General features: G+C 50.1%; 2 protein-coding genes and 1 long non-coding RNA gene across 16 annotated transcripts in view; 2 read left to right on the top strand and 1 right to left on the bottom strand.

Moving 5' to 3' along the window:
• UBAP2L (ubiquitin associated protein 2 like) overlaps positions 1 to 9,901 on the bottom strand; it is a 47,868-nt gene extending 37,967 nt beyond the window's left edge. For all 13 annotated transcript variants that reach the window (XM_080984532.1, XM_080984539.1, XM_080984537.1 and 10 more), the window contains exons 1-2: positions 9,798 to 9,901; positions 13 to 136 (exon numbers count right to left, since the gene is read on the bottom strand). In XM_080984532.1, coding sequence (XP_080840658.1) covers positions 13 to 96 — 84 coding nt within the window. In that variant the 5' untranslated portion in view covers positions 97 to 136; positions 9,798 to 9,901. The remainder of the gene's footprint in view (positions 1 to 12; positions 137 to 9,797) is intronic.
• A 1,928-nt stretch (positions 9,902 to 11,829) lies between these two features.
• LOC308465038 (protein C1orf43) lies at positions 11,830 to 20,075 on the top strand. Of its 2 annotated transcripts, none has more exons than XM_080984848.1 (7): positions 11,830 to 11,999; positions 13,895 to 13,996; positions 16,042 to 16,159; positions 16,264 to 16,317; positions 16,409 to 16,575; positions 18,093 to 18,151; positions 19,008 to 20,075. In XM_080984848.1, the coding sequence occupies exons 1-7, from the start codon at positions 11,883 to 11,885 to the stop codon at positions 19,204 to 19,206; spliced, it is 816 nt and encodes a 271-aa protein (XP_080840974.1). In that variant the 5' UTR covers positions 11,830 to 11,882; the 3' UTR covers positions 19,207 to 20,075. The 2 variants fall into 2 exon arrangements, with proteins under 2 accessions (XP_080840974.1, XP_080840973.1); XM_080984847.1 differs by lacking the exon at positions 11,830 to 11,999 and adding an exon at positions 12,171 to 12,329.
• LOC308465169 lies at positions 12,322 to 13,829 on the top strand. Its single transcript, XR_013980312.1, has 3 exons — positions 12,322 to 12,449; positions 12,829 to 13,454; positions 13,700 to 13,829. It is a non-coding gene; the product is annotated as an uncharacterized lncRNA (long non-coding RNA).
• Positions 20,076 to 21,040: the final 965 nt, after the last annotated feature.

Genomic DNA, 21,040 nt, shown 5'->3' with positions numbered 1-21,040 from the left:
CTCCGCCCTCACCTGTGGCCTCTGTTTGTGCTGTGCCTGGTTCTGCGTCTGCTCCCAGCTTCCCCGGGCTCGGTTAGTGCCCACCGATGTCATCATTTACAGTATATACAAATAACAGTATTTACAAGGTAGAACTCTGTGGAGTGGAGAGAAGAAGAAAAAAAGGTTGTTTTTAAGGAAACGAGCAAGCAGATGGCCCAGCCACATTTTGCCAACACATCCCCTTTTGTGATTAACACGGAAGAACCAACTCCTGATCCCTTAAGTCAGGCATGTCCAACAGGTAGATCATGATCTACCGGTAGATCACTGGATGTCTGTGGCAGATCACTGGCTCCCCCCAAAGCTCACCAACTTTGACCCGAACTGCCAGATCATTGCCAGTTTTTAACTCTGTGAGTAGATCACAGCCTCTTGGGAGTTGGCCACCCCTGCCTTAAGCCAAGGGGTCAAGTATCTTTCTCCCAGTTCTGCCCCACGTCCCGGTACAAATTGCCTTCTTAAAACCATCAGCTTGCGAGGACTCGCATGTCCCAGGTGCAAAGTCCACTCCTCAAATCCCTCAGACTCACGCCAGTTCTCAAAGGGGAGAGTTCCAAGCTTGTTCTCAGCTTTGGGTGAAAAAGCCTTTGATAAAACCCATCTCCTCAAGGAAAGTTTCCATGACCAATGGAAAGTTACGGGTTGGTGTTGCAACAAAAAAAGAAAAGAAAAAGGGAACTTTGACAAGTTGGCATCTCAGAGCAGGGCAGCGACATTCACCCTCAGAGCTGGTAACCAGCAAGGTCTTTCCTCGTCCTCGGGCTCAGATTCTGGCCCCAAGACCACACCAGTTTTCAACAAGAATGAAGCCAAGCTTTATAAAGTGGCATAAATCTGCGCAGCCCTGCCTAAAAACAGTGGCACAAACACTCTGGAAATTTGCACCCTGGCAGATGCATTTAACCAAGAATGCCTACAAACGCAAGGGATCAGAGACAGCATACATTTCATAAAACCCACGCCTAATAAGTTTGAGAGGAGGACCACAGCTCAGAGGCACCAGCTTCAATTTCCAGGTCATGTTGGGAAAAGGCTCCCTTGCCTGAAACCCTGGAGAGCTGCTGCCTGTCAGTGTAGACAGTACGGATCTGGATGAGCTAATGACCTGACTTCCTATGTTCGTTAGTAGGCTGTTATTCACAGTGGCCAATGCTAACCAAATCAGATACAAAGAAATCCAACTAAACGATGGGTTTGCCCCCCATGAGTTAACAAGACACTGTGGCCAGTGGGGGGACACTGTTTTTCATCAGTCTTCCCTTCCTCCTGTTTCCAAAAAAAATGCTTGGGAGAGTAAAGAGGCCCCGGTACTCCATGGGCTGAAGCACAGCCAGATTTTGTACTAGGTGATTGCAGGGGAACAGAAACAACACAACTAAATATTGGTATTTTTTTCTTGCAGTACGGATGAAGGCAAGGAAATTTTTGCAGTTCAAGGGCCACATTCCCTCACAGACAACCTTCCAGGGGCCACATGTGCAGGGCCAGAGGAAGGTATGGGCAGAGCAGCACATGCAACTGTTAACATTATACCAGGGAAGGGGAGACATTTTGACCCCTAGATGCTACTGAATTACAATTCCCTAACCACAGGTGTACTGACTGGGGCTGATGAGAACCGAAGTCTAACAACCTCTGGAGGGCCAAAAGCGTTATACTGTAGGCGACAGTCCAACCACACAAGAAACAGAGATCTCTACAAACCGTTCTATATTCAGCTAGGCAAGAAGCATTGCCACAGTTAAATGGTACAGTCCAACCAGGGAAAAGCCCTTGAACAGGGTGCAGAGCAGTGGCACAGTCTTGGAAGAGTCCCAAGGGCCACATCCATGCTCCAGGATTGAGGTTTTCCATCCCTGCAGTAGAGGGGCTGTGCTTCCAACAGAGATTGCGGGAGAGCAGGAGAGAGAGAGAGAAGGAAACCATTTCTCTCACACCAATGTGAGAACAACGTTCTATGGGGCCACCAGAAAGGAAAGCATGCTTGAAAAATAGGCTTTCTCCAACAACTACCTACTCTTCCTTAGGGAATTCTGGCATCTACATGCAGAATGACCACAAAAACATAGCAATCACCGTATTTTTCACCCTATAGGACGCACTTTTCCCCCTCCAAAAATGAAGGGGAAATGTGTGTGCGTCCTATGGGGCGAATGCAGGCTTCGCGCACCTCTCCACAAGTAGCGGGAGCCAGCGCTGGGCTCCTACGGCTTGCAGAGAGCTGCCTGTTTGGGGGCTGGGGTCAGGGGAAGCTCGGGCTTCCCCCGCCCCAGCCCCGCGCCTGGGGGGAAATAATTTTTTCCCTTTATTTCCCCCCAAAAAACTAGGTGCGCCTTATGGGACGGTGCGTCCTATAGGGCGAAAAATACGGTATTCCCAGGCGATGGGAGTCGTGGGCAAGTGGCCCATGCGACTCTCGGGATCCTTACACGCTGGGGGCACCTGAGCACAGGAGTGGCAGACAAAGTTACAAAGTGGTCTGGAACAAGGGACGAAAACTCCCATTGGTGGGTCAGTGCTGCCTGTACACTCTTATCTCATGTATGGACTACAGCCACAGGCAACTGAGGACCAAACATTATGACCTGCTTGCCCCACATGAACAGTTTGTTTGCTGCTGGACACAAGACAAGCTGCAGAGCACATACATGCTTTGCACACACACAAGGTCCTAGGTTCAGTCCCCAGCAAACAAGCAGCAGTTCTCCACCTGTGGGTCCCGTCCCCAGATGTTGTTGGAATACAACTCCCATCATCCCCGAGCTCTGGCCTTGCTAGCTAGGGGTGATGGGAGTTGTAGTTCAACAACATCTGGGGGCCCGCAGGTTGAGAAAGGCTGGTTTAAAGGATCCCAGGTAGCAGGCAGAGCCAGCCTGACCAAACTCAGATATATAAGCTAATCACCAAACGGCACCTTAAACCTACGTTGCGGTCCCCACAACGGCATGTTTAGATTTGTTATTATTACTGTTCATTTCATTTCTATACTGTTCAAGATCTTAAAGGAAAAAAGCCAAAGCAACATTTGACATTAAAACATCAAATAAAACAATCCAGATTAAAACAAATTCAAGCTTCAAAGAAAATATTTCAGTTCCTTTTGTAAGTGACATTTTGCTTTCCCCATATTTATTTACCTACCTGATTTATAGAGCTGCCCCATAGCAGAAGGACTCTAGGAAGCCAGTGTGGTGTAGTGGTTAGAGTGTTGGACTAGTACTTTGGAGATCAGGGTTCAATCCCCACTCAGCCATGAAGCTCACTGGGTGACCTTGAGTCAGTTGAAACCTCTTAACCTACCTCACAGGGCCGTTGTAGGGATTAACTGAGGAGGGGGAGGTGAACCATGGACTGCTTGGAGAAAAGGGTGGGATATAAATGCAACAAATAAGCTCTTCTGCTTACCTGCTTAAGAAAACTGGAGGGGCCAGCCAGATGGAGATGTCAGTTGCTTGCCCTGCACCCAGAGATCTCCATGTGGTCGCAACTGGACCTGCACCAGTCGCAAAACGCGCCTGGCGCCTGGCTAATTTCTAGCACTGAGCTTGTCTGTTAGAGGAAGTCAGGCAGCAGGCAGGGAAGGCCTTGGAGGCCTGCTGCCCTTAAGTGTGGTAGACAGACGAAAGACTCCGCTGCTACTCCATGTGGGTTTTATACACGGAAAAGGGAGGGTTTTGCACCACCCTGTCTTTGCCTCGAACAGTAAAATGTCTTGGTAAAGACCCCTCTCTGACGAAGACCCTGGAGAGTTGCTGCCAGTCAAGAACAGACTATTCTGAGCTAAATGAACCAATGGTCTGACTCGAGATGTGGCAACTTCCCTTGCTGGGAGGAAAAGCCATAGCTCAGTGAAGTGAGGTCAGGCTGCAGCTAAACAACTGCTTTTCAGCAGTGAGCTAAGCAGCTCTGCATACAGAACACAGACTTTTAACCCTCTGTTCTGCAGGATGGCTTCAGGACAGAGTGCCCCGCCTCCAAATCCTCACAGCTTCAACAAAGTCGAAAACCTTGCTGAAGACAAACCTCTCGAGCCCAGCAGCCTGTAGTCATGGTTTGTGTTAAAATAAGCTGGCTTTTGTAGTTCAGAGTCTGTTTTACTTGAATTTTGTTTTTTTTAAAAAAAAAGATGGGAGAACATTAAGAACAATTAGCATGAACCTGTTCCGCATGCAATATGCCATAACAGTGTTTTATTTTTAGACCTTTCCAAAAAGGTTGGGAACGACGTCACTGCCCAAGACCTTGGGGAGCTGCTGCCAGTCAGAGCAGCCCTGATGGATCTCAGCAAATGTTTAGCATCCATTCCAGCAGCCTACTCCACATAACCAGACAGATATGTCCCAAGACGGTCACAAAAACAGGACAGAAAAGTGAGAGCAACAGGGATCCAGAGACAGATTCCAAATTAGCCATCATGGCTAATAGGCCTCTCCCTCTTCCATCAATCTGTCTCATCCCCTTCTAAAGTTATCCAAAGCAGCAGCCTTCATCACTTTCTACTGTGCTGAATCCTACAAATTAATGCAGCTTCAATTAGTTAATGTATAATGCAGCTTCAAAATACTCAGATGACATTGAGGTGGCTCTCTTCCCCTACACTCCTTTTCGGTCCCTATAAATTACAGGGCCTTCCAAGGGAAGCACTGTGGGGCTATTTATGCTCAGGTCCTGACCATAAACACCTCCCTGAGTTGGCATAAAAAGGAGCCTCAGTGCACTTCCTGTATTACAACGCCAGCAGCTTCCATCTCGTGGGTGGAATAAACTTCCTGTTTATACGTGAGTAGGCCTTTGAGTCAATGACAGAAATCTATAGTTGTCCATTGCTTTCATACAAGAAGTTTCATTCCCACACAGGTCTGGGGGCGTAGAGGGGTCTATCCAGGTGCCCTCAGTACCCACAGCTGGGAATTTGGAGAGAATCCAACTAGATTTCTCAGTCCCTACAGATCACTGCACCATCAAGAATAAGAGTTAAACAGCGTAATCACACCAGACTGGACACCACGGAAACTCACTGATAAGCTGGAGAAGATTTTGCAGAGAGAGAAAAGAAACTCAGAAAGAACACAGAAAGGTCCAGATAAGTTGTGTGCAGGGGAAAGCCTGAAAATACTGATATAGATAGCTAAATAAAATAAAGAGAGATGAAGGATGTGATGTGATGAGTTTCTTTAAAGGAGAACAGCCACTATTATCTGAGATCACAGTTTGGGCCACGATGAAAAGCTGTTGGTTTCAGTTCACTCAGGATAATTAAGCATTAGAAACAATATTTATACAATACTCAAAGCCTTCAACCATCTTTAATATAATTAGTAAGATTGCTCAGTGCTAGGATTCCCGTTATTACTATTCAGTACGAATTGATAAGGCAGTGTTGCTCTCCCAATGGAAATTTATTCCTAAATATCTGACACCCCATAATATCCAAAGATAATCAAGAGCACTGCTGATGTTCAGCTCATAGCTTGAATACTTAATCATTACACTAAGAAAAAGTTCCTCAGATGCCTCAAAGCCCTGCTTCCCATCCTTTTCGTGCAGAAGACCCCAGATTTAATCCCAGGCAGGGTCAGAAGACCCCTGTTGGAAACTACAGAGAGCAACTGCTACCCAGTGTGGAGCCAATACTGAGCTAGCTGGACTAATGGACTGAGTAGCTTTCTGTGTTCCAAACAAGGTCTCCCAGAGCAATATGCAGTCTTCTTTTTATAAGTTTGAAGGAAAGGCTGCCATGGGTCTGACAGACCCTTTAGTGATGAATACCCCCATGTCAAAGAAGAGATCTGGTCCCACAAAGCATCTTCTGGGACTCCAAGGTTCTAAGAACAAAGCAACAAGAAAGATGGTTATTCTTTGCTGGAAAGACTAGATACTGGAAAGGCCAGCGATCCTGACAGCGTGTTTATGCTTCTGGCAACCCGAGCAGGTGAACTTCACAGCTATAGATGGAAAAACACAGGTACACACAAAAACCAAAGCAACTTTGCCTTTAGCAAAACATTTTTTTTGTACCTAAGGGTGCAGTTTTCTGTGACTTAGCCCCACTGAAGTAAGTGATGTGGTTCGGAGTCATAGGACTGGATTGCATAGGAGATCACAATGCAAACACACTTTACTAAAAAGCTATACACCTTCACCCTGAAACTTGTTTTGTGTCCGTAGAAATATATATATATATATATATATATATATATATATATATATATGTACACACACACACACACACACACATATATAGTTGTAAATGTGATTTTTTCATTAGTAGTAGTAATAACACTTAAAAAGGATCTTATCTGCTGGACTCTATTTTCTCAATATGAAAAAGTTTCGAGTATTATTTTGGTTAGTTACAAGAACCGCCTTAGGAGAGACATAATGGCAAAAGTGTTGACTTTCGTTGTGTGATGCCTGAGCCCTTAAACTCCTAAAGCATGGATGGGGAACCTTTGGCCCTGCAGAGGTTGCTAGACTGCAGTTCCCATCATCCCTCAACCATTGGGCATGCTGAGGCTGATGGGAGCTGAAGTCCAACAACTTTTTCTAAAGAGCAAGGGAGGGAAAAGGAATATTAGCACAAATCCCAAGCCTTAGAAAGGAGAAACAAATAAATAAGCAACAAAGCAGTCACTCACTGCTTCTGTTCCTTGTCAGTGAGACAAAAATTAACAGCAGCCTAGGTTATAGAGAGGGACGCGGGTGGCGCTGTGGGTAAAACCTCAGCGCCTAGGACTTGCCGATCGCATGGTCGGTGGTTCAAATCCCCGCGGCGGGGTGCGCTCCCGTCGTTCGGTCCCAGCGCCTGCCAACCTAGCAGTTCGAAAGCACCCCCAAGTGCAAGTAGATAAATAGGGACCGCTTACCAGTGGGAAGGTAAACGGCGTTCCGTGTGCTGCGCTGGCTCGCCAGATGCAGCTTGTCACGCTGGCCACGTGACCCGGAAGTGTCTGTGGACAGCGCTGGCTCCCGGCCTATAGAGTGAGATGAGGGCACAACCCTAGAGTCTGTCAAGACTGGCCCGTACGGGCAGGGGTACCTTTACCTTTTAGGTTATAGAGGGATTGCTCCAAGGATTAAACTGTTCCATCTACTGTCTTTTAAAAGCACAGAAGCTGCAAACTTAAACCCACTTACCTGGGAGCAAGCCTCATTGACCTCATCACTCCTAAAGTAGGCATGGTTAGGATTGCAATGTACATTATTAAGAATCACTTTCTGAAAAGCAAGAACTTAGGTTGAAGAAGCCAGGCAGAAGAGAAGATGCTGAATAGCACAAACAGCAGAACCACGTGTTTTTGTGCTGTACTGATGCAAGTTCTCTGGCACAAAAAGAGGACTTTTCGAAGGATGGGAGGCAGAAGCAGCATGATAAGCAAGGACTGGCCATGGAGCTGCAGGCAGTCAGCTTTCTCAAAGGCACCAAATCTCAACTGAAATTGCCATGTGGAAAGTGGAGGCCCTAGAAATGGTACTGGTCACTTGGAGCAGATGGTCTGGCCGGAGGGGGCAGTGAAGAGAGAAAAGTGACGGAGATCAACACAAACTCCCAAGGTTTGAGGAAAAATGAGCTAGCTGTCCTGCAATACAAGCAGAAACACTATTACGCAAACCCCACTGAGTGACAGAATCCTCAGGAGAATGGTGGTAGTTAGCTTTTAAAGGCAGGACAAGAAGAAGCTCTGCAGTATTTGAAGTCTCTTTTCGTAAACACCACACCCTTTGGATTGAAAGCTTCCGGCACCAAGGGAATCCTGGCTCTTTCAGTGCCCCATCTGTCTGCCTGGCACCAGAGGTCTTCGCAAAGTGTCCTAGACAAAGTTGCAAGAGTAATCTGATAATGAACTTCAGCACCAGTGCAACACAGGATTCGGAGATCTGGATTCGAAACTGTTCAGTCACAATGTTCACCAAGGCCAGTTATGCTCTTTCATCCACAAGCAAAAACAGTGAGGGTTAGATAGAGGAAGGTAACCCTCCCACATAAGGGGGAGGGCAACATCCTGAATTCTTTAAAGGAAGGGCAGTATCCAAAAATATTTTTAAAATCCAAGGACACAGCTAGGAGGTTTAAGGAACAGTCCAGAAAACTATTTAGCATAATAAAGGGGGGGGGGAGTTTTATAGCCAGTTAACAGCTTATTCAGAAGTTAAGTACCACTTGCATGAGGTAACTTTATAGTAAGGGATGCACTAGCAGCTCAAACTTACAAAGTAATAAGGTGAGAAGAGTCTTGCAAGATCTGGAAAAAGGCCCATCTGCATCTTGTTCTCAAAGTGGCAACTAAACACTTCTGAGAAGCCCACAAGATGGGCATCAGCACAAGAGCACTGATCCTTAGGAAACTGGTATTCAGAGGCCTTTGATAAGGGTGGAAATATAAGAGCTATGGTGATTTGTAGCCACAAATGAGACTCATCTTCTGAAGTTCCAGCAGCACCGGTCCTCAGGAAACCAACATTCAGAGGCCTTTGATATGGGATGAAATATATAGCCATGATGACTTGTAGCCACTGATAAGAATCATCCGCCGTAGTCCCGCTTTGTACAATGGAGTTTACCTCTTTACTTCAGCGCCCAAAGGACTGCAGCTAGAAGGAGCCCAACCTAACTTCGGAGTTACTCGGAAACAGAACGCTGCTGCTGCAAACTTGGCACAAGCTGCTGTTTCTCTTCCCCCCCCACAAAAAAATGAAGGAAGAAAGAGGAGAACTGAGGAACTTTCTCTCCTCCCCTGACTTTTTTATTTTTAAATCGTTTCCACGTGCAGGTTTTTAAGGGCTACTTGGGGAATGTTTACAGATCTGCGGGCGGTGGGGACAGAAAAGAGAAGTCGTCTAACTCTCAACATTCCCCACCGCCACCAGCCAGATTTACCAGTTTTTTACACCTTGGCGGGGGAGGGGGGGGGAGAGAGAAACAAGCGGTCTTGGGGGGAACGAACAATGGATCCGGCTTTCTAGAGAGGAAAAGAAAAGTCTCCCCCACTTCGATCGCAGGAAGCTCCCCCCAGGCCTGTTTGTCCGGGAAGAAGGATCAGCTTGCAGTGAAGGGTGGGGTTGTGTTTGCGGTAAAGGATTTAGAGTGGTGGTTGGGGAGGGGGGAGAGTTGGAAAGAAAGACTCCTCTTTCTCTTTTCCCCGGTCCACGGAGCTCTCTGGAAGCGGAAACAGCCCAGAGGGCCTCAAGGTGGGGCGAGGAGGAATACTTTAAAAATAGTGATGAGAGTAAGAACCATAGTAAGAAGAAGGGGGGGGGAATAGTTTACCTACCCAGAGGTTGTGGGGAAAGGATCGACCTCGAAGAAGTTTGAGCGGAGGGGGAAATCGGTCCCGCCTGGTTCAGCCCGACTCAGCCCCTCCCTGGCCCAGCCTGGCGCGGTACGCAAGTCCCCGGCTTCGCTCTGGCCGACTAGGCCGCGGTGGCGCTCGGGACCGGAACTCTCCCCTCCTCACGCCCCCTTCCCCCGCCCTCGCCCCCTCCCTCCCTCGGAAGGCCCAGCAGCTCCGCCGCCTCCTGGAACAATTCCTGCCGGCCGGACTTTCCCCCTTCTACTCACCCTCCACGGAAAGCTCCTTTTTTGAAGCCCAGGGGAGGGGAAGAAAGAAAAATCCCCTCACAAAATATAGATATACATATATAAGTATGTATTAAAGAAGGAATTTATTATTATGATATGGTGGGGTGGGGGGGAAGGGGCGGGGCCGGCGCTTAAAGGGCCCGCGCGCAATTCCCGGCGCGGCCGCCAACTTTACCTGAGTCTCCACCGCCTCCTCCGCCGCCGCCGCCGCCGCCACACACACTGACAACTAACCCAACGCGGCCGCGGGGCCGCCCCTCTGCCCCCACCACGTGACGCGTGCGCGCGGGGATTGGAGGGAGGGCCGCGGGCGGCTTCGGCCCGCGTCACGTGACGGGCGGCGGCGAGGGAGGCTCGGCCACGCCCCCTTTTCTGTTGTCCGTCAAGAGTCCGCCCGCCCGCTCTTCGGCTTTATCCCGGCGCGCTTTCGCACTCTGACCCCGCCCCTCGCAACCTGACCCCGCCTTCTTAAAGGAACCACGTGACGCCTCCCTGCCAGAACTCACATGGCCAAGAATGAAAAAGGGGAGGTGGGTCTGTAGGATAGGGAGCCGTTATCGCCAGCGGCCACTTCCGGTTCTCGTTGGACACGGCGGGTTTCGTAGAACTATGTTTTACTCAAGAGTAGACCCTGATTGAAATCCATGAGCCTAAGTTGTTTGTTTATTGAATTTATTCATATACTAGTCATGTCTATTGACTCCAGTGGGTCTGCTATGAGTAGGACTAAGCACTGGGTGCAACTCAGTGTCAGACAACCCAATCAGATGGGCAGGGTACAAATAATAAAACTGTTGTTGTTAATAAAACTGTTGTTGTTGTTTTAGACCTTTTTTTGAAGAGGCGGAGGAGAGAGGACTTCAACTAGGAAACTTGTGTAGCGTAGCAGTATAGTTTAGCTAACTATCTTTGTTTCTTACGTTTTGCTACTTTTGTGTTTTCTTGCTAGTATATTAACTGCACAACTAAGTTTTCTGATCAAGTGATCATTACATATTTCTATAAATTATAAAACAATAAAAGCGACTGAACATTAAGGCATGGGTTAGAGGGAAACTAGCAGTACAGTGCGTTGTTGTTGTTTAAAGGTAAAGGGACCCCTGACCGTTAGGTCCAGTCATGACCAACTCTGGGGTTGCGGCACTCATCTCGCTTTATTGGCTGAGGGAGCCGGCGTACAGCTTCCGGGTCATGTGGCCAGCATGACTAAGCCGCTTCCGGCGAATCAGAGCAGCGCACGGAAACACCATTTACCTTCCCGCCGGAGAGGTACCTATTTATCTACTTGCACTTTGACGTGCTTTTGAACTGCTAGGTCGGCAGGAGTTGTTGTTTAGTCGAGTCCAACTCTTTGTGACCCCATGGACCAGAGCACGCCAGGCACTCCTGTCTTCCACTGCCTCCCGCAGTTTGGTCAAACTCATGCTGGTAGCTTCGAGAACACCATCTCGTCCTCTGTCGTCCCCTTCTCCTTGTGTCCTCAATCTTTCCCAACATCAGGGTCTTTTCCGGGGAGTCTTCTCTTCTCATGAGGTGGCCAAAGTATTGGAGCCTCAGGATCTGTCCTTCCAGTGAGCACTCAGGGCTGATTTCCTTCAGAATGGAGAGGTTTGATCTTCTTGCAGTCCATGGGACTCTCAAGAGTCTCCTCCAGCACCAGAATTCAAAAGCATTCCCATCATCCCTGACCACTGGCCCTGCTGGATGTGAGACTGTCAACAACCGAAGGGTCACCAATTGCCCCCTCGTAAATTAGAGAATGGGCCCTATCTCGCGCACAGATCTCCCTTTCTGTTACAGAAATCCTGTTTACCTACTGACCCTATCCCTTTCTCTCCAAGTTGGTCCTGCACGTGGCGACGTCCCATTGGGAACCGGAAATGCCGCTCACATTCCACTCAGTGGGTAATCCCAGCCCTTCACTCGCCCCCTGTAACCTCCCCCACTAGCCGGGCCACGTGACCCTCACATTCCCAGCCCCCTCCCCAAAACCCGCTTCCCTCTGTCGAGAATTTGCTATTATTCCGCCTCCCCCCCTCGCAACACACACTCATGTCTCCTCCCCATATGTTATCGCCTCCTTCCGGTCACCTGACCCGACGCTCCTCTTCTCCCGCCCTCCGGAAACCATAGAGTCTGAAGTCGAGCGGGGAGGTGTTAGGGACCGCGTCACGTGACGGGGGCGCAGGCCGGCTTCGGCGCCCGCCATGTTGTGTGGCCCTTTCGGGCGGCCGGGCCGGGCCAGGCGCCAGGGCCGGGGATGGCGGCGTCCTCGACCTCCTCCTCGTCCTCCTCCTCCTCCTCCTCCCCCCCTCCCCAGTCCAGCAACTGGCTCTCCGGGGTGAACGTGGTGCTGATCATGGCCTACGGGAGCCTGGTGAGGACAAACGCCGGGCGGGAAAGGCGGCCGGAGCGAACGCGGCTGAGAAGAGCGGCGAAGGAAGGGCGGCCCCTCTCGGGGCGCTGAAGGGAGGGAGGGAGGCGAGGGGCTGGGGGGGGTCCCGTGAAGGGCGCGCGCGGAGGGGGGGGAAACCGCAGCGTCGCCATGGCAACACGCGCCTCCCCTCCTTTCCCCGGGTCTCTCTTTTTCACATTCACGCCTTTGGCCCCGTCGCTATTTCGGTTATCTCTTCGTGCCCTTCCGTTCTCCCGTTTCGCCCTCACGACAACCCTGCGAGTTAGGAGCTCCCAGATTTGCCCCTGCAAGGTAGGAACTCCCAGATTTGCCCTCACGACAGCACTGCTAGGTAAGAGCTCCCAGATTTGCCCCCACAACAACCCTGCGAGATAAGAGCTCCCAGATTTGCACCCACGACAACCCTGCGAGGTAAAGGTAAAGGGTCCCCGACCATTAGGTCCAGTCGTGGCCAACTCTGGGGTTGCGGCGCTCATCTCACTTTTTTGGCCAAGGGAGCCGGAGTACAGCTTCCAGGTCATGTGGCCAGCATGACTAAGTCGCTTCTGGCGAACCAGAGCAGCGCACGGAAACGCTGTTTACCTTCCCACCGAAGCAGTACCTATTTATCTACTTCACTTTGACATGCTTTTGAACTGCTAGGTTGGCAGGATCAGTCACCGAGCAATGGGAGCTCAGTCTGTCGCGGGGATTCGAACCGCCGACCTTCTGATTGGCAAGTCCTAGGCTCTGTGGTTTAACCCACAGCGCCACCCACACCCCAGATTTGCCCCCGCAACAACCCTGCGAGGTAGGAGCTCCCAGATTTGCCCCCGCAACAACCCTGTGAGGTAGCAGCAGCCGGAAGAGCCTGCGAAGAAGCCGCGGCGTTTTGAGAAAGCTTCACAAATTCTACAGCGGCATCAGTTTCCCCCTCACACACACCAACACGAAAGCTTGTGCTCAGTTGCTAGAGAGCATGAGACTTTTAATCTCAGGGTTGCAGGTTTGAGCCCCACGTTGGGCAAAAGATTCTTGCATTGCACCGGGTTGGACTAGATGACCCTCAGGGTTCTTTCCAACTCTAGGATTCTGCGCTGGAGCGACCTTTGTTAGTCCTCTCCAGCACTACACGGACACCTTGATGTCTTTCATCTGTGGGGCAGGTTGGAAGCGCTGCAGGTCCCTCTTAGGTTGATGCCACCTGCGGAAAAAGAATTCCAGCTTTTTGGAGCTACAATGACAGAACTCCTCTAGTTTCACATTCTGCACAAAAGGATCCTTCTGCAAGTTCAAAACTCACACTAAATCCTTTCCATTTTTGCTTTCTTTTTCCTTGAATGGGTCTTGACTGCCCAGAACTGGCCCTACAGGGAAACCAGCCATTCCAGTGCTCAGTACTGTGGTGCCTTCTCACGTCTCAGGCATGATGCCCAGGTTATAATAATACAATGGTACCATGGGTTACATACGCTTCAGGTTACAGACTCCGCTAACCAAGAAGTAGTACCTCGGGTTAAGAACTTTGCTTCAGGATGAGAACAGTAATTGTGCTCTGGCATCGTGGCAGCAGCGGGGGGGCCCATTAGCTAAAGTGGTGCTTCAGCTTAAGAACAGTTTCAGGTTAAGAATGGACCTGTGGAACGAATTAAGTATGTAACCAGAGGTATCACTGTAATAAGGTTGACAGCAGCCCACAATTGTATTGGCCTCTGTGCCGCAGCATCGCTTTGCTGGCTTGTGTACAATGTATTCTCACTATAGATACTTTATAAGCGTGGAGGAAGTAAATCCCTGTGGGCAGATTGTGGGAAGGGGTCAGGATTGCTTCAGTTCTGTGATATCGTTTCAGCGTTTTTTTCTGTCCTTTATTCCAGGTCTTTGTGCTACTCTTCATATTTGTCAAGAGGCAGATCATGCGCTTCGCCATGAAGTCCCGCCGTGGCCCCCATGTGCCAGTTGGGCAGCACGCACCAAAGGTTTGTTGGCAGGCAACCCTGTTTTAGGGTTAGAAGGGCTGGGGAACTTTGGGGTCTGTGAGCTGTATGCTGCCCTCCAGGCCTCTCTGCTTGTCCCTTGGGATTCTCTTCCTACAGAAGACACAGACCAGATAAAATGAAGTGCTTCTTTGTGCAGCACATAGTTCAACAATTGCACTTGCTCCACAGGAGGCAGGGAGGGCCACTAACATGGATGGCTTTCAAAGAGACAAATTCATGGAGGGTAAAGCTGTTGGTGGCTCTGCCTCTGAATATCAGTTGCTGGAAACCATAGGAGCAGCATTAGAAAGTGAAATATGAAAGCTAGGAGCTAAATGACACCTTAAACCTAGGTTAAGGGGGCAACAATGGAATGTCTAGGCATGCTTTTTTTAACAAGAATGCAAAGTTCAAAATGAATGAACTGCAGCTAAAATATGATGTTCATTTTTCTTGAAGGGGAATGTGGCCCTCAGACTGAAAAAGCTTCCTGACCCTGGTTGATGTATAATCCCTGGTTGGGAGCATAAGGTCCTGGATTTGAGCTGTATAAATAAAAATAAGTACTGTATTAGGGCTGGGTGATATCTAGTTTTCAACATTGTGATATATCACCAGCTAAACCGCATGATGTATCGATATATTACAGTGTCTGAAATAAGAATGGAGCATTGGCTGGCTGTACAGCTTTTACCGCGTCGTGATTTTTGCCGGCGCCTGCTCTTGCGATTCGCTGGCCCCTGCAGGAGACAGCGGAGAGCTAAGCCGGAAGAGTTAACAGGGGCTGCTGGAATCAAGAGAAGCATTGCCTGTCTTCACGGTTTTTCCCACATTGTGATTTTTTGCCTAGCAGACACACACAGTGAATTGCAATACAGTGGTACCTCGGGTTACATACGCTTCAGGTTACAGACTCCGCTAACCCAGAAATAGTACCTCGGGTTAAGAACTTTGCTTCAGGATGAGAACATAAATCATGCAGTGGCGGCACAGCGGCAGCAGGAGGCCCCATTAGCTAAAGTGGTGCTTCAGGTTAAGAAGTGTTTCAGGTTAAGAACGGACCTCCGGAATGAATTAAGTACTTAACCTGAGGTACCACTGTATATTGCCAGGTCAGAAATTATGAAACTGATATAACGATACAGATTTCAGACCAGTTTTGGGCAATAAGTTGTTCTATCGCCCAGCCCTAATAAGTGTTTAGGAATGTTTAGTTTAGAAAATGAAATGAGTACTGGCAGGGGAAAACTCTGAAGACTTGACAATATTTATTATTGTTTAGCATCTCTTTGTACTATATCGTTTTGCATTGTTCTCCCCACCCCACCGCCATTTTATTGTCACAGCATAACATAAGCTGACTAGCCCCTCCCTCTTTTGCCTCAATAGGAAGATAGGAAAGTATCTTATCCCAAGTCAGATCATTGGCCCATTTACCTTGGTATTGTCTGTCCTGACTGGCAGCAACTCTCCAGGACTTCAGGCAGGGAGTCTTTCTCTCCCAGTCCTGCCTGGGGGTGCCAGAAATTGAACCTGGGACCCTGTCCTTGAAAAACAGGTGCTCTACCCACTGAGCTATGGCCCTTTCTGACAGTGCTGTTTTGCCTGCCTATGGGTTAACGCTCAGAGAACAAGCTTTGCTATCAGTCTGTTGGATCTTCCGCATTCCTACCTGGAAGTGGCTATCTTCAAACTTCACCCAAAGCAATCACCGATGTCTGGTTGGCACTTAGAGTTTTCCCAGGAAAGGAGATTGACAGTGCTGTTCATGATGCTTCATTTAAAAAGATTTTAATTGGTGCTCTCCCATTGGAATCCCGGCCAAGGGCTTTTCTTGGATCTGCTTTTGCTGAGGAACATGGCCTTCCAGATCAGGGCCCCTACCATCAGGCAGAGTGAGGCAGCCTCAGGTGGCTGGTCTTTGTGCGCTACTTAAAGGGGAGCAAACTGTTAGGCTTATGGATACCTGTGGGGTGTTTTGGTGTGTGTGCCGTGTGCCGTGTGCTGTGCCCCTCACCTCTGACCCTTCCCCTTTACCTGCTCAGGGCCTGAAGGAGGAGATTGACATCCGACTATCGCGGGTTCAGGATATCAAGTATGAGCCCCGGCTGCTGTCCCACGACGACACTCGCCTCCTTCAACTGGAGTCTCCTCGAAGCCCATGTACAGTTTCCTAATTCACGCCAAGGGGGTGGGAGAAGAGGGCATGAATGTCCACAGAGATGCCAAACTGACTCAGGCCTCTGGGCTGTCTTTTTTTATTGCAGTTTGCTATAACTACATGTACAGGATGAAGGCCTTGGATGCCATCAGGGATTCAGGTAAGCAAACAAATGTTAAGCTGGCTGGCCTGGTGGCTACAGTTCCTGCTCGTATTCACACACACTCTCTGTTCCCCCCTACACACCATAGAGATCCCCTTCTCCTCTGAAGGCAGGCACCCCAGATCCCTGATCGGGAAGAACTTCCGGGCCTACCTGGTGGACCTTCGGAACTCCAGCACCCCCTTCAAAGGCGTCCGCAAGACGTTGATTGACATACTCCTGGATGGGTACGAGAGCGCCCGTTACGGCACAGGGGTGAGTAGTCTCTGCCCAGAGTGCTGTGGAACGGGACTCTGGGACTTGAAAAGCATCTTGAGCACTCTTGACTGCGCTCCCATCATCTCTGACCATTGGCCATGCTGACTGCTGAGGTTGATGGGAATCCAAGAACGTTGTTAAACCACAACTCCTTTAATCCCTGAGGGCGTAGGGCTGGGGGAAACTGATGCACTAGCACTGAAAGCATTGGCTTCTCCTTTTCCTCCTGTGGCGGACAGCCTTAAAATGGGCCCTGCCTCCTTTCCCCTTTAGATCAGGGGTAGTGAACATTGGGGGGGACACAAATACAACCTTTATCTGGCCCTCTGGATTCTTCTCCTCTTTCCCATCCATATCCCCCAGCTGCCTGATTTGTGCCCTTGTTTGTTATTTTTGCCTGGTGTCCTAGAACTTCCTTCTCTGGGTGGTGAATCAAGAGTGCTATGTGTAGGAACTATGCACTGTGGGTTAAACCACAGAGCCTAGGACTTGCCAATCAGAAGGTCGGCGGTTCGAATCCCCGCGACGGGGTGAGCTCCCGTTGCTCGGTCCCTGCTTCTGCCAACCTGGCAGTTTGAAAGCACGTCAAAGTGCAAGTAGATAAATAGGTACCGCTCCAGCAGGAAGGTAAACGGCATTTCCGTGCGCTGCTCTGGTTCGCCAGAAGCGGCTTAGTCATGCTGGCCACATGACCCGGAAGCTGTACGCTAGATCCCTCGGCCAATAAAGCGAGATGAGCGCCGCAACCCCAGAGTTGGCCACGACTGGACCTAATGGTCAGGGGTCCCTTTACCTTTACCTAACATTTTACATCTGTTGCCCCATCCACTTTTGCCGTTGGCCCCGCCCACCGCTGGCATGTGTTACCCAGAAAGGAATGCAGCTATGGGGGGGGGGGAAATCCCCAGCTACCTGCTTTTGTTGCAGGCGTTCACTTCCTTGGCGTGATCAGAGGTGGCCTGCGCCTGGTATTTCTGTTTGTATGAGTATTTAATCTGTGTCGACTGTGGTAGCAGCCAGGATAGCCTTTTGCTCTGACAACAGTGTTGATAGACACAACACCCAGCTGACAGAATCCACATGTTCCTTGTAGATCATCTTGGCCTTCAGTTTGGGACGTGTGTGTGTGTATATGTGTTTGTGCATAGTGCATAGTGAAAGATGTGCATAGTGAAAGATGCCCTGACTCCCCATCCCCATGACGTGTGTGCTGCTGATAAGGCCACCTTTTGCCTCGATCTTTTGTCCCTTCCTTCTCCAATGCCCAGCTAAACGGGGTTGGAACACTCCGCAATCACCCGTTCTCTTGGAACCAGAAAGCTACATTTCTCTATGCAACGGGCTGAGGGGTGCGCCTGATGCTGTTGTACTCTGAATTCTTTATGTCGTCTTTTTGCCTCTATGCTTCATAGGCGGGAGGGAGAGTGAGATGTTCCGGGGCAGGCATGACCCACAGTGCTAAACCACCTGATATTCTTGACCCACTTTTGTGTGTGTGTTTGTTTGTTTCCCAGACTTTCGGGAAGACAGAATTCCTCAAGTACCAGGAAGCTCTGTATGAGCTGGCGGCAATGTAAGTCCTGGAGCTGGGGTTGTTATTTTGATAATCACGTTCCATCTGGGAGAACTGTGCAGTGTGCTGGGAGACCTGTAAATCCCTCGCACAAACCGGCAACACTTTGCAAGAGCCATAGCTCAGCGGTAGAGCATCTGCCTTGCAAAGGGAAGGTCGTGGGTTCAAATCCCGGCATCTCCTCTTCCCGAAATGAACAAACCCAAGTTAGTTGCATCTATGAGCTTCACTAGGGGACGCGGGTGGCGCTGTGGGTTAAACCACTGAGCCTAGGATTTGCCGATCAGAAGGTCGGCGGTTCAAATCCTCGCAACAGGGTGAGCTCCTGTTGCTTGGTCCCTGCTCCTGCCAGGTAACATAATGCTTTGTTTTCGCAGTTGTATGCATTTTTATGCCTCGATACCTTCTGTAAGTGAGGGACGCGGGTGGCGCTGTGGGTTAAACCACAGAGCCTGGGGCTTGCCGATCAGAAGGTCGGCGGTTCGAATCCCCACGACGGGGTGAGCTCCCATTGCTCGGTCCCTGCTCCTGCCAACCTAGCAGTCTGAAAGCATGTCAAAGTGCAAGTAGATAAGTAGGTACCACTCTGGTGGGAAGGTAAACGGCATTTCCGTGCGCTGCTCTGGTTCGCCAGAAGTGTCTTTGTCATGCTGGCCACATGACCCGGAAGCTGTACGCCGGCTCCCTCAGCCAATAAAGCGAGATGAGCGCCGCAACCCCGGAGTCGGCCACGACTGGACCTAACGGTCAGGGGTCCCTTTACCTTTACTATGAGCTTCACTGGATACAGTGCTTATGCAGCCGCTCTCTAATCCGGCAACTGCTCATTTCCCTCCCCCCCTCTCTTCCGGCGCAGCATCAAGGCCCGAGGAGGCAGCAGCCAGCGGCAGCACCAGTCCGCAGCCAAGGACCTGACCCTCTCGCCTGACCTTTCTGGCCCAACCACCATCCAGGTCACCTACCTGCCCTCCAGCCAGAAGAGCAAGAGAGCCAAGCACTTCCTGGAACTGAAGAGCTTTAAGGACAACTACAACACGCTGGAGAGCACCCTGTGATCCTCGCCCTCGATGCGCAACGGGGCCAGGGCTTTCCCCCTTCTCAGTGGCGCTGGCCTGCTGCCGGTTGGCCCGCCAGGACCAAGAAGACTCTTCTCACCCTGCCTTTCTTATTTTGCCTGCGCACTTGGGCTGCCATTAGCTGCTGCCAGGTGGCGTTTCAGTGGACAGTCCTGTGTGAAGCATGTTGCTGCTTTGGGGTGGGGAGCGCCCTCTGAGTTTTCCCTTCCCTCTCCCACCCTGTGTGGTCTTGTAAATATATCATTCAGTTACCTCTTCTATTTATTTAAAAAGACTCAGCCTCCCAGGCATGCCTCTCTCTCCCTACCGCCCGCCGAAGGCGCCGAGAACAAGCCGAGGGGCTTCTTTTAGTCATTTTATTAACTCTGGCTCCTCGTCCTCCATCCCCTTCCACCGTGGGGACATTGTTTCTGTCCTTTCCCAATATCATTTCCCTCCCTCAGTTCTTCCCCCATGGCTTTCCCTTGCAGTCTTCCCCATCTCTACCTTCCAGCCAGCGAGGAAGAAGCGAAGATCCGCAGCCACAAGCGCAAGAGGCGGTTGGGTTGTAAAACAGCCACGTTGGGACCGCTGTTTTTCTGCAGTGCCATTTTGGAGTGCCGCGACGAAACGGCTGCTTGCTGCCGTGGGTCAGGCCGGTGCCCGTTTTCCTTTTTGTCTACTTGCCGTTGATGTGCTGGAACGTCAGTATCCCCAACACGACCGAGGGGGTGTCCTGTCCCCCCACCACCACCATGCTGGGTCTCAGCACAACAAGCCTTGCTTGCCCCTCTTCAGCCTTGAGAGAGAGCCGGCCTGTCCTTGTCTGTTTCTGAAAACGTCTCTTTAATAAAGCAGACACTTGCACAGCCATGGGCTCCTGGTTATCTTTTCTGCAAAAGAGCAGTTCTGACTTGGATGAGGCTCCCAGGCCCATCACTTTCTCTCTCTCCAGAAACTTTGAGTCACACCTGGAAGGGCCTCCTAGGATACGCATTGTGTCCCCTGCACCCCATTGCCGTTGAAAAAGATTCCCCGCTTCGGCTTTTAAAAGACACAAGTGTTGACTGGTTCCTACTTCAAGGAGAGAGGAAACCAGCAGGAAGAGCACAGGAAAGCTAAGGACTAGAGAGGGACTTCCCCATGGCTGCATGAGATTTGAAGGTGGGAGAGAGAGAGAGACTTTGTTGCCCTCACACAAGCACATACACTTTCTTCCTTGTTCTCTGGGACTTCAAACTCCCGATCTTGGAGCTGCGTCATCCTAAGCCCACATGGTTTGTGTTGCTCTGGGCTATATCGTGGGGGGTAAGGCGCCTGTGGCCGTCTACATGCTGTTAGACTACAACTCCCATCATCCCCAACCATGCTGGCGGGAGATGTAGTCCAACAATATGGCGGGCCACAGGCTCCCCTTCCCTGCTTTAATATGCATTTAATATATGACCCGTGATTGGTTGGGACGTGTCAAGTTCAGGGGTAGGGAAACTGGCCTTCCTCCAGACGTTGGTAGACTCCCAACTCCCATCATCTGTGTCTAATGGGAGTTTGAGTCCAACGTCATCTGGAAGGAGGGTGTCGTCCCTCCATCCCTGCTATATCGGGAGTAAAGGCCAGATTTCCACTCCCATCAAGTTTTGAATGTGTTCGCTCAGGGGCCTTTCCTCTTCAACATCAATAACTGAATTTAAAACTCCATGAAAGCTTGCATCGTATTTCAACAAAGCCCTCCTTCAAAATTCACACTGCTCCCAAATTTTGAAATGTCCTCTGGCCAGGAATTTAGACGAAACTGCATATACTGGGAGGGTGCATTTTTTAAAAAATGCCTCTT

The sequence above is a fragment of the Podarcis pityusensis genome (assembly GCF_964106645.2).
Source record: "Podarcis pityusensis genome assembly, chromosome: 16".
NCBI lineage: Eukaryota > Metazoa > Chordata > Lepidosauria > Squamata > Lacertidae > Podarcis > Podarcis pityusensis.
Note: the sequence above shows the minus strand (reverse complement) of the source record. Positions and strands in the feature narration are given on the sequence as shown.

Excerpts from the sequence above, each read along its gene's own strand:
- LOC308465038 (XM_080984848.1), top strand. The coding sequence starts at position 11,883 with ATGGCGGCGTCCTCGACCTCCTCCTCGTCCTCCTCCTCCTCCTCCTCC. Across the intron at positions 12,000-13,894 it reads TCATGGCCTACGGGAGCCTG|GTCTTTGTGCTACTCTTCAT; the intron begins GTGAGGACAAAC and ends CCTTTATTCCAG. Across the intron at positions 16,160-16,263 it reads GGAGTCTCCTCGAAGCCCAT|TTTGCTATAACTACATGTAC; the intron begins GTACAGTTTCCT and ends TTTTTATTGCAG.